Source organism: Macaca mulatta, chromosome 4 (assembly GCF_049350105.2).
Source record: "Macaca mulatta isolate MMU2019108-1 chromosome 4, T2T-MMU8v2.0, whole genome shotgun sequence".
Lineage (NCBI taxonomy): Eukaryota > Metazoa > Chordata > Mammalia > Primates > Cercopithecidae > Macaca > Macaca mulatta.
Window position 1 is genome coordinate 96,860,570 of NC_133409.1, and position 13,357 is coordinate 96,873,926.

Consider the following 13,357-nt stretch of genomic DNA (forward strand, 5'->3'; position numbering starts at 1 on the left):
ATAAAATGTCTGGATGTTTTTCTTTGTATTAATTTAGAAGTCATTTATGGCCATTGTCTGGACCCATTACTTCATTAGGGGTTGCAAAATTGTGACATTATAATTCTATTATCTCTTATTTTATTGTCTGCAATACTTTTAGAAAAACAAAGCAAAACAAAACTTCATTCATCAACCATTTGGGTTACCCTGAGGAATAAATTTATACAGGAAAGTTAGGATCCAAAGGTGACCAATTAAGGTTGTTTTTTAGTATAATTATGAACTTGTGCACTTAAAAATATTTGATATGTTTTAATTCATTGCAGTTATTGTTCTTATTGCTACTCAAATTGTCTTATCTCTAGCCAGGATGGTCTTTGGAATCCTTTTCACATGACCCCAAAAGCTTTTGATAACTTTTTTCTGATACAACAAGGTATTTTAGGCTCATCCTATACATTTTTCCCTCAAACATGGAATCAGCCACACTTTCAAAAAGTCATTGTCTATTTTAAGACGAAATTATATTTAGGGATTATGGTCTGGGCCCTAAGGGGTGCCAGATGATACTGGGCTGGTCATTGTTTCTAAGCCTTTTCAGTGGACAACGCTAAGAACTACTTTTTTTTTTTTTTTTTTTTTTTTTTAAGATGGAGTCTCGTTCTGTCACCCAGGCTGGAGGGCAGTGGCGCGATCTTGGCTCACTGCAACCTCCACTTCCCAAGTTCAAGCAATTCTCTGCCTCAGCCACCGGAGTAGCTGGGATTACAGGCACCTGGCACCATCCCCAGCTAATTTTTGTATCTTTAGTAGAGATGGGGTTTCACCATCTTGGCTGGTCTTGAACTCCTGACCTCGTGATCCACCCGCCTCGGTCTCCCAAAGTGCTAGGATTACAGGCATGAGCCACCACGCCCGACCTTTTTTTTTTTTAAGACCGGTCTTTCTATGTCCCTCAGCCTAGAATGCCGTGGCACAACCATGGCTCACTGCAGTCTTAACTTCACAAGCTCAAGTGATCCTCCCACCTCCGCCTCCCCAGTAGTTGGGACTACAGATGCGTGTCACCACACCTGGCTAACTTTTTAATTTTTTGTAGAGACGGGGACTCACTTTGTTGCCCAGGTTGGTCTCCAATTTTCAAGCCATCCTCCTGCCTTGGCCTCCCAAAGTGCTGATACTATAGGCATGAGACACCATGCCCCAGCCAAGAAATACTTTACTTTTTTTTGTTTTTTTTTTTTTTGAGACAGAGTCTTACTCTGTCGCCCAGGCTGGATTGCAGTGGCGTGATCTCAGCTCACTGCAACCTCCACCTCCCAGGTTCAAGTGATTCTCCTGTCTCAGCCTCTCAAGTAGCTGGGGCTACAGGCACCTACCCCAACGCCCAACTACTTTTTGTATTTTTACTAGAGATGGGGTTTTGCCATGTTGGCCAGTCTGGTCTCAAACTCCTGACCTCAAGTGATCCTCCCTTCCGGGCCTCCCAACATGCTGGGAATACAGGCATGAGCCACCATGCCCAGTTGAGAAATATATATATATATTTTGAGACAGAGTTTTGCTCTTGCTGCCCAGGTTAGAGTGCAATGGTGTGACCTTGGCTTACTACAACGTCCATCTCCTAGGTTCAAGGGATTCTCCTGCCTCAGCCTCCCGAGTAGCTGGGATTACAGGCACCCGCCACCACGCCTGGTTAATTTTTTGTATTTTTAGGAGAGACGGGGTTTCACCATTTTGATCAGGCTGGTCTTGAACTCTCGACCTCAGGTGATCCACCCGCCTCAGCCTCCCAAAGTTCTGAGATTACAGGCATGAGCCACTGCACCCGGCTGAGAAATACTTTTTAAAAGAGAAAATATATCACACGCAAGACCCCTTTAACTGATCTGCTTGTACCAGTCTCTACTGTTCCAATTCATCCTCCACATTTTTGTCAGAATATCCTTATTAAACACAAATCTGATCTTAACCTCTTGCTTAAAAAATCTTGATGGGGCCAGGTACAGTGACTCATACCTGTAACCCCAGCATTTTGGAAGGCTGAGGCAGGAGGATCACTTGAGGCCAGGAGTTTGAGACCAGCCTGGAAACATAGCAAGACCTACCTCTACAAAAAGTTAAAAATTAGCAGGGCATGGTGGTACATACTTGTAGTACCAGCAACTTGGGAAGCTGAAGTGGGAGGATTGCTTGAGCCCAGGAGGTTGGGGCTGCAGTGAGCCATGACTACACCACTGCGCTCCAGACTGGGCAACAAAGCAAGACCCTGGACTGAAAAACAACAACAACAACAAAAACTTTCACTCTAAATCTCCATTCCAATCTCTTTAGCATTCTTCCTTTCTTCTCCCCTAGTTCAGCAACACTACACTACTCTCACCACAAATATCCCTTTGCCCATCAAGTTCACTTGCTTTTTCTATTCCTGGGTGAATTTAATTTAATAAATAGCTCAAACATTGATTTCCTCGAAAATAACTTCTAGTACTCCCCGCCCCACAGAGAACTAATCTGTTTCCATTATATCCTCCATACTACTCTGAAATACCTTTATGTGACACTAATGAAACCATATATTAATGACTTATTTACATACATGTCTATCTCTAGCAAGAATGTCTCTCAAAAATTAAAGATACTCACCAGTGGTGGTACTATTTAGTTTTATATGTTACACTGATGAGACATTAAATGTGGAATTGCATATTGTGAGAGTTAAAACTACAGGCACACACCACCAGCTAATTTGTTTTTATTTTTATTAGAGATGACGTTTCGTATGTTGCCCACACTAGGCCCTTTTCTTTTTTTTTTGAGACGGAGTTTTGCTCTTGGCACACCCAGGCTGGAGTGCAATGGTGCGATCTTGGCTCACTGCAACCTCCGCCTCCCAGGTTCAAAAGCATCTCCTGCCTCAGCCTCCTGAGTAGCTGGGATTACAGGCATGCGCCACCACACCTGGCTAATACTGTATTTTTAGTAGAGACAGGGTTTCTCCATATCGGTCAGGCTGGTCTCGAACTCCTAACCTCAGGTGATCCGCCCACCTCAGCCTCCCGAAGTGCTGAGATTACAGGCATGAGCCACTGCGCCTGGCCCAGACTAGGCCCTTTTCATATTTACATTAGGGAGAAAGTTTTAGTTTTGTGCCAGTATGTCTTCAACATCTCTATATTGAGTCATTAATTTTCCTTTTCTAAGAGAGAGCAGGCTTGGAGCCTGTGTAGACAAAAGTAATCGACTGCAATTTCCAACATGATTTTGTTTGGTTTCTGTTTTATTATTATTATTATTATTATTATTTTGAGACAGGATCTTGCTCTATTGCTCAGGCTAGAGTGCGGTGGCACGAACACAGCTCACTGCAGTCTCAACCTCCTGGGCTCAAGTGATCCTCCCACCTCAGCCTCCAGAGTAGCTGGGACTCCAGGCATGCTCCACCATGCCCAACTAATTTGTTTTTATTTTTACTAGAGATGAGTTATCATATGCTTGCCCAGACTAGTCTTGAACTCCTGGCCTCAAGCAATCATCCTGCCTCAGCCTCCCAAAGCACTGGGATTACAGGTGTGAGCCACTGTGCCCAGCTCTCCTTCTGTCTAAAAAACTTTTTTTTTTTTTTTTTTTTTTTTTTGGAGACAGTCTCGCTCTGTTGCCTAGGCTGGAGTGCAGTGGCATGATCTCGGCTCACTGCAACCTCCACCTCCTGGGTTCATGAGATTCTTGTGCTCCAGCCTCCTGAGTAGCTGGGACTACAGGCACACACCACCATGCCCAGCTAATTTGTTTTTATTTTTATTAGAGATGAGGTTTCATATGTTGCCCAGACTAGTCTCAAACTCCTGCCCTTATGCAATCCTCCTGTCTCAGCCTCCCAAAGCACTGGGATTACAGGCATGAGCAACTGTGCCTGGCTCTCCTTCTGTCTATAAAACTTTTAAAATTAGTATTGGTGATACAGCTTTCTTTTTAAATAAAAGTGAGCTAATTTAAAGTAAACATATTACGGTAAAGAAGTACATCATTATGGCAAAAATCTCAAAGGATGGATGAAAACAACTTAAGTCTGGGAAACAATGGACTAGGTCCTTGAGAATTAGAGAGCATAACTTCTATTTTCATCCCCAGTTCCTAGCACCATACTTCACATACAATAGATCAAGACTAAACATATGGCAAATTAATTAGGAAAAAACACCCCCCCAGCATTTTCAATACCCAATATCATTTTAGGGAATATACAGGAAAAGTGACAGGCCTTCTTCTAAGTTGATTTTTCTGAAAAAGTTAGCTTGATCCCTCCTAGTTACATTATTATCCTATAAATGACCTTTTTAAAAACATGATTTCTTATGGCTATAGCAGAAGAAATCAAATTCGTAAGAGGATACAATCATAGATTCTCCAACTGATTGTGTGGAATGATGATGTCTTATAAACCAAAGTACATAGATAATAGAAAAATATTTACAATGTGTTCTATACAAATCCCCACATCACTCTTCATCTTGTCATGGTTTGTTTTAAGAAAGGATAGGCTATGGCAGCTCTCACTAGAGGAAAGCTAGCACCATCTGTTGGAGAGTGAGTTCACAACATAAAATGATATTCTCTGTTGACTTCATTAATCCTGACACTGTTTCTTCATTGTACTTTTTAATCACACAAATTTCAAGACAATAATACCTACCTAAATACAATTTAATTTTCAATTAGTTCTAGTTATCCACTATGACAGTAATAAACAAAACTAGTTAATCTGATTAAGATATTAATCAGATTTATTGTTTAATCTTGTTAAAATATTAATCAGTCTTTTACTATTTGACTCCTTGATTAGACCTGATAATTAGCCCATTCTGAGCCATTTAAGAAATGGAAGAAAAGCTTATTCAACCACATACTCTATCAGATTGCTTTAGATTAACAAATATCGTATGTATTGCTCAACCTTGTAAACCTGCCTCAACTTCTTGCTTATCCATGGTAATTAGAAAGAAATAGCGACAGCCTTGAATTGTGAACTTTACTAATAATCCAGAAACAGTAATTTTCTACATTCAAACTCTTCTCCCACAAATCTACTGATGATATTGAGAGCTTTGTGCTTCTCCTGTACCATTTAGAATAGATGCTTCTAAGAGACAAAAAGAATGTAAGAGCCAGCTCAGACTGTGTGCACGTAGAGAGAGATAAGAGGAAAGTCCTAAGTGTTTAGATTCTAAATGACAGTAAGTTATTGTCATATCAGCAATTTCCCCACAGACAGGATTCAGGAGTAAACACCCAAACATTATAAATAAATTCATATATGACTCTATTTTAAATACAACACAGACTACTAATTTTAAAGACTTGTAAAACTGAAAAAAGATTCTGAATTTTTCTTGCAATACTCTTTATGAAACTGTGATTTCAATGAAAAAGTTTAAAATGTATTTACTTTTGAAAAGTCAGATTATGATATCTAAATGAGAAATGACACAGATTTTCCTAAAATATTTTCAAATCAAAGTCTCTCTTAGAAGAAAAATTAAGAAGCATTAAATTGATCATAATTTTTTTAATGTATTAAATAAAAAGTAATGGAAGTAACAGTTACTTCGAAGAACAATATGTGAAACTCTCATATAAAAAGGAGGCTTTTGTCATAGGAACAGTTGTCAGATTTGCCAGTGGTATACTCCTTGGGAATCCTCTGGCAATTTAGGAAAAACATTAACTGTCCTACGCCTGGAGGGTACCATTTGGTGCCTTAAAGCAATGATTCAATAAAGCAATACTTTTGTTAAATGACACCTAAGTTTTAGGACATGGGGTAAATATGAATATGTTTGTGAGTCCAGGGACAGGCAGGGTGTTTACTCTTGACCTAAGCCTTTCCCCTACCTCTTCAAGTACCCTAACCTACCAAAGGGAAGACAAAATACAGCTTCATCAGTTACTCATCTCAACTGGTTTAAGGACCAGGGCAAGACACTGGCCAAGCTGACTGTAACATTCCTTAGTTGGCCATGCCCGACAGTGTTCTCTCCTTAGGCCTTCCAACCAGAAAACAGCTTTCTTGCGCTTTACACTAGCTGTTTCAAATCATATCTGGAAAAAAGAACATACGTTTTTATGTAATATAAATAATTATGGTTCCACAACTTATTTTATATCAATTCCAGCTACTTTTTAAGTTCAAGTTGCTAAGAGAAACTCCTTACACAGTTGAAGACCCTTTCCTCAGGTACTTCTATCAAAAGGGAACAGAAAAAACACCCCCCATCCATACATGCATGCTAAGTATTTTTGGATACTCCTACAAAAGCTTTTTTCAAACTGTAAAGAGCTTTGTGGTTTTTTTCTATATTTATAAAAAGCATTTAAAAAAAATCTGACAGTACTAAAAGGTAAGAAAGCAAGCATCCGAGTATAATACCTATACCTGGAAAAATTCTATTTATACATGAACACACAGATAAATTTATTTATTTATTTAGAGACAGGGTCTTGCTCTGTCACTCAGGCTGGAATGCAGTGCACTGGCACAAACATAGCTCACTGCAGCCTCCAACTCCTGGGCTCAAGCAATCATCCTGCCTCAGCCACCTGAGCAGCTAGGATTACAGGCATGTGCCACCATGGTTGGCTAAATTTTTTTTTTTTTTAATTTTCTATAGAGATGGGGAGACTCTCTTATGTTGCCCAGCTAGTCACGAACTTCTAGCTTCGATCGATCTTCCCAACTTGGCCTCCCACAGCACCAGGATACAGGCATGAGTCACCATGCCTGGCCAATATATTTTTAACTAAATAGGTTAATCGTTCATATGTCTCATGAATTGATTTTTCTCCACTTAACAATATGTCAGGGATGAGTAATTGTGACTACCCGCCAGGTCAAGTTTCTTTTCTTTGGTCAAGTTTCTTTTATTTGCAAAGTCAATGTAGTGGGTTGAATGGTGGCCCCCAAAAATACATGTCCAAATCCTATCACCAGGTATGTATCCTTATCTGGAAAAAGAATCTTTGCAGGTGTAAGTGAGGATTTCAAGATAAGATCATTCTGAATTAACCAAGTGGACCCTAAATCCAATGACAAATGTCCTTATAAGAGATAGAACAGCATAGGATAGATGGCTAGTATTATTTGGCTCTGTCCCCACCCAAATTTCATCTTGAATTGTAGCTCCCATAATTCCCACGTGTTGTGGGAGGGACCTAGAGGGAGATAACTGAATTGTGGGGGCAGTTCCCCATACTGTTCTCCCAGTAGTGAGTAAGTGTCATGAGATCTGATGGTTTTATAAGGCAAACCCCTTTCACTTGACTCTCATTCTCTCTTGTCTGCCGCCATGTAAGATGTGCCTTTTGCCCTATGCCATGATTGTGAGGGCTCCCCAGTCTGAGGTGCGTCTTTATCAGCAGTGTGAAAACGGATTAATACAGTGGCTCACACCTGTAATCTCAACTTTGGGAGGCCAAGGCAGGAGGATCACTTGAGTCTAAGAGTTTGAAATCAGCCTAGGCAACATAGACTCCATCTAAAATAGAGACAGAGAAAGAGAGAGAGAGAGGAGGCCATGTGAAGACAGAGGTGGAGACTGGATCTATGTATCCACAGCCAAAAAATGCGTGTGGCCACCAGGGACTAGAAGAAACAGAGGATTCCCCTCGAGTGCCTTCAGAGAGACTATGGCCCTGCAGACATCTGGATTTCAGACTTCTGGCCCCTGAAGTACAAGAGAATAAATTTCTGTGGTTTCAGGCCACCAAATTTGTGGTGCTTTGTTACGGCAGCCCTAGCAAACTAATACATAGTGAGCATTCTAAGCTTTTGTATTATGAACCCAGCCTGCTCTCCAGCCTCATTTTCCAACTCTTCTCCAGCTTCATGCTTCTGTTTTGCCTCGTTTACTATATTGCCTCAAAGCCTTTGCACGTGCTGTTCCACTGCACTAATTACTCTTCTCCATTCTTGACCCATCTCTTCAAGACTTGCTCAGGGAACAGAAGTGACCCTCTAGCCTTGCTCATCATCCCACAATGCCCGCTCTCAGCAGCATATAGTTCTTTTCATAGCCCTGTATCATAGTCTGTATCTTTACCAGTGTGACTGTTAGATTCTGCCTCCTTACCAAATTCTAAGCTCCAGGGGAATAGGCACGATGCCAGTCTAGCCCTGTGCCTGCAGTGCCAAAGCAATCCCTTCTGAATGAAAGAATAGCCACCGTTCCAGTACAGCTGCAGACTGAGGAACCTCCACAGCCTCTGGGAGGGCTGTGAGCTAGAAGGGTGACCGTGACATGTATTCTTCAAAGCCTACCACTTCAGAGAGCGAAAAGGGGTACTCTTCACACTCAGGAGTTGCCTGGTTACAGTGCCAGCGCTGAGTAACAGGCTGTGCCTGCAGGCCACAGGAGCAAAGCGAACACAAGAGTCTAACTAGAAGGGAATGGGCTACAACATTTTGGGGGAATGGGGAGAGGGTAATTTAAATTTTGCTTAATTGTCCCCGCATTTTAACTGCTGTCTCCTACATCATGTATTCATTTGTACATTCGTTTGTCCCCCTCTCTAGAAAGTAAGCTCTGAGGGCGGGGCTTGGCCTGTTTGTTCATTGCTATATCCCACGCTAAGTGCCTGGTACATAGTAGACGCTCAATAAACATTTGAATGAATGTACTCACAGCTGAGTGTTATGTCCCAAGTGAATAAAGGATGAAGAATCATGTAATACTTAAAAATCCAACAGTCCAGGCGCGGTGGCTCACACCTGTAATCCCAGCACTTTGGGAGGCCAAGGCACGAGAGGCTTGAGCCCAGGAGTTCGAGACCACCTAGGCAACACAGCGAGACCCCGTCTCTATTAAAAAACAAATCCGAACAAAACCGAGACCTCACAGTTGGAAAGCTGAAAGCTCAAGACCAAAGGGGCAGGAGGCCTACCAACTGCCAAGGTCCTGGGCTGAGGACGATGCGCTGAGAGCCCAGGGGGTTGGGCGGGGGCGCGGTTGAACGCGGCTCTTACCGCCCCCACCTCCGCCCAGCCGCAGCCCCGCCACCACCTCTGGGTCCTCTAACCCCCGACGTCCCCGCCGCGGCCCCAAGCCCCCTCTGGCTTCCGCCCTCCTGACATACACTAGCCCCCGCCGCCCCCTCCCCAAATCCCGTCGCACTCCAGGACCCTCCATACCTGGATCCCACAGGGCCTCGGAACGGCCACGCTCCTGTCTTCGGGATTCCCGCGGTCCCCGGGCCGCGCCGGCCCCGCCCCCGCCCCCGGCCCGTGCGTCCAGGCTGGCGCCGCGCTGCGCCCCCCCTGCGCCGGCCTCTGCGGCTGCGCGCTGGCGGGGCTGAGGCCGAGGGGTGGGGGTCGCGCCGGGGGCCGGCGGAGCTCCTGTGGCGGCAGCGGCGGTAGCGGGAGACTGAGCGAGACTAGCGGCCGCTGGCACACCCGGAGGGAACAGAGGAAGCGGTCATGTCTCGCTACACGAGGCCCCCCAACACCTCCCTGTTCATCAGGAACGTCGCGGATGCCACCAGGTGAACGGCCGCGGCTGCAGGTTGGGGGCTCGGAGGAGGGGCGAGGTAACGGCCGCGCCGCGGAGCCCGGCCGAGGCCCGGCGGGGCTGCGCGGAGCCTCCCCGCGGGCCTAGGCTGCGCTGCCGGCGGAGGCGCCTCCCCGGGGGAGGTGTGAGCCCGCGGACTATTCCGCGGCCTGGGCGGGACTCGCGCCTCCGCCCTCTCGGCCAGCTTTCAGCCCCGGCGCCGCGCACATCGCTTGCCGGGCCCGCGCCGCTTTCCGCGCCTCAGCGCCGCAGCCGGCGGGCCGTGGGGCACGGGGCGCTCCTCTCCGGAGCCCAGATCTCTCCCCGCCTCGAGTCGGGAGGGTTTGCGCTCCAGCGAGTGCCCGCGTTTCAGCCCCTTTGTCGCCGTGCCCTGATAAAACCGCGCTTCCAACCCTCCTAGATGAAGAGGAATTGGAGCTGGTGAGAACGTACTGTACCATAATGCGTACTCGGGCCTTACAGTTTCTTTCCCCCGGTTGTGGTCTACTTACGGTGCTGCTTGCATTTTATTCACACAATTTTATTCTGCACACAAAAAATAACTTCAATGAATGAGATCGGTGCGTTTTTCTTTTAAAGTTCTGAGTCTAGTATTAACACCCTTTTTAATGGCTTGAGGGTAGACTCACCTGGTTGATCCTGATGCCCTACCCCTCTTTTGAGAATTCTGTCTACAGAGTGTCTGAACACATATTAAGGAATGACTTCTTCATATAGCACTTCCTTCCTTAATGGAGCTGGAGAAATTGGGGGCAGGGGAGAGGGAACTGTGTTAATAGACATTTTCATTTCACTGGGCTTACTTCATTTACTTCCCCCAACCTTTATACCTATGCAGTACTGTTTTATTGTATATAAGGGAGAGCGGAAGCTAAGCGTTGTAGTGATTTACCTGGGACTGATTAGACAGGTACAGATATATGGAGCTCTTGACTCCATACTCATCTGCGATAAGTATTATAATTTACCTTTGAGAAGTAAATAAATGTTACGTATTTTTTATTTTTTAGTTATTTATTTTATTTTATTTTATTTTATTTTATTTTAGACGAAGTCTCGCTCTTGTCCCCCAGGCTGGAGTGCAATGGCCCGATCTTGGTTCGCTGCAACCTCTGCCTCCTGGGTTCAAGCGATTCTCCTGCCTCAGCCTCCCAAGTAGATGGGATTACAGGCATATGCCACCACACACGGCTAATTTTTGTATTTTTAGTAGTGACGAGGTTCCGTCATGTTGGCCAGTCTGGTCTCCAACTCCTGACCTCAAGTGATCCGCACAGCTCGGCCTCCCAAAGCGCTGAGATTACAGGCGTGAGCCACCGTGCCCGGCCAAGTATTTTTTATTTGATCACCCCAAGTACACGTATCACAACTATATGCTGTGATTAATATATCTTAGTTAACATCTCAAAGGTGCCTTGTTTACATTTCTTCTCTCAGCCTGTTTATCAATATATTACATAGAAAACACGAACAAAATTCATGATTTGGGCAGAATTTAAAAACTTCGCAGTTGAACAGACAACTTGAAAACGGAATAAGCATCAAGCCTTTTCAGGGTGTCTGTAGAAAAATCAAAGGTTTCCAATTCTAATGGTTCACAGGGGCCAGCCAGGGTAATATAAACGAGTGAGGCTGCCAGGTTATAAGGCACAGTAGGATGGTGTGGACTATCAAATAGAAATAGAATAGCAAATAGAAAAGGAAATATGCCATCTAAAAGGAGCAGCATCTGCCTCTGGGCTCCAGCTGACAGCTGCCATGTAGACATCTGGACTTACTGTTAACGTATCTTCCTAGTTTTAAAGAGAAATCAGAAATCTGGATTTTGTATGTGTAAACTCAGTCTTTAGATGTTAGCATTAAGTTGAATCATATGAAAATCCCATTCGTGGCCGCGTGCGGTGGCTCACGCCTGTAATCCCAGCACTTTGGGAGGCTGAGGCGGGGGGATCATGAGGTCAGGAGACGGAAACCATCCTGGTTAGCACGGTGAAACCCTGTCTGTATTAAAAATACAAAACATTAGCCAGGCGTGGTGGCGGGCGCCTGTATTACCAGCTGCTTGGAAGGCTGAGGCAGGAGAAGTGTGAACCGGGGAGGTGGAGCTTGCAGTGAGCCGAGATTGTGCTGCTGCACTCCAGCCTGGGAGACAGAGTGAGGACTCCGTCTCAAAAAAAAAAAAGAAAGAAAGAAAATCCCATTTGTAGATTTGAAAGCTGTAAAATATAAGGCTGGGCGCGATGGCTCACACCTGTAATCCCAGCACTTTAGGAGACTGAGGTGGGCGAATCACTTGAAGCCAGGGGTTCGAGACCAGCCTGGCCTACCTGGTGAAACCTCGTCTCTACTAAAATACAAAAATTAGCCAGGCATGGTGGCTGGCATCTGTAATCCCAGCTACTCAGGAGACTGAGGCACGAGAATTGCTTGAACGCCAGAGGTGGAGGTTGGCAGTGAGCCAAGATCAGGCCACTGCACTCCAGCCAGAGCAACAGAGTGAGACTCTGTCTCAAAAAATAAATAAAGCTGTAAAATATAGCCTGGTGTATGACACCTGTAATCCCAATTACTGGGAAAGCTGAGGTTAGAGGATCACTTGAGCCTGGGAGGTCAAGGTTACAGTGAACTATGATCACACCACTGCACTCCAGCCTGGGGCAGAGAGACCTTTAGAAAGTTTAAAAAAATAAAAGCTGTGGCCGGGCACGGTGGCTCACACTGTAATCCCAGCACTTTGGGAGGTTGAGGTGGATGGATCACGAGGTTAGGGGTTCAAGACCAGTCTGGCCAACATGGTAAAACCCCGTCTCTACTAAAGATACAAAAAATTCGCTGAGCGTGGTGGTGCACACCTGCAATCCCAGCTACTCGGGAGACTGAGGCTCTACTAAAGATACAAAAAATTCGCTGAGCGTGGTGGTGCACACCTACAATCCCAGCTACTGGAGGCTGAGGCAGGAGAATCGCTTGAACCTGGGAGGTGGAGGTTGCAGTGAGCCGAGATCGTACCATTGCACTCCAGCCTGGGTAAGACTCTGTCTCAAAAACTAAAAATAAAAAATAAAAGCAGTAAAATATTGGCAATTTCATGTTTATACACATTGTTTTAAATGTTTAAACGTCGTGTAGGCCAAATAAAACACATCTGCAGGTGACACCTGATCTCTGATCTATGTACTTCATTCACCAATGAGTGATTGAGACTGATAGTTGAGATTTACAGATTTCCTTTTCCATTTTTTCACTTTTTTTTTTTTTTTAGCTCTACCACTGGCATACAATCAAAATCTACAAGATTATATTGCATGAATGAAATAATCTCTAACATTTGTTGAATACTCACTGTGTACTAGGTGCCATACTAAAAACCTTACATATATTAAATTTTCGCAGTAACCCTATAATGTACGGTGTTTTTTTTGTTTTGTTTTGTTTTGTTTTGAGACAGAGTTTTGCTCTGTCAGCCAGGCTGGAGTGCAGTGGCACAGTCTCGGCTCACTGCAACCTCCACCTCCTGGGCTCAAGCAATTCTCCTGCCTTAGCCTCCCGAGTAGCCAGGATTATAGACGTGTGTCACCATGCCTGGCTAATTTTTGTATTTTTAGTAGAGACGGGATTTCATCATGTTGGCCAGGCTTGTCTCGAACTCTTGACGTCAGATAATCTGCCCACCTCGGCCTCCCATAGCGCTGGGATTACAGGCGTGAACCACTGTGCCTGGCCATATGTTCTTTATTAACCCCATTTTACAGATGAAAAACCAACGTTTAGGTTAAGTATTTTGCCTAAGATCGAATAGCAGGTGAGTGATGATA

General features: G+C 44.6%; 1 protein-coding gene across 3 annotated transcripts in view; it reads left to right on the forward strand.

Moving 5' to 3' along the window:
- The first annotated feature begins 2,343 nt into the window (after positions 1-2,343).
- SRSF12 (serine and arginine rich splicing factor 12) overlaps positions 2,344-13,357 on the forward strand; it is a 29,184-nt gene continuing 18,170 nt past the window's right edge. Inside the window, exon 1 of one of the 3 annotated variants that reach the window (XM_015136886.3) lies at positions 2,344-9,516. In XM_015136886.3, coding sequence (XP_014992372.1) covers positions 9,452-9,516 — 65 coding nt within the window. In that variant the 5' untranslated portion in view covers positions 2,344-9,451. 3 annotated transcript variants of the gene reach the window in all.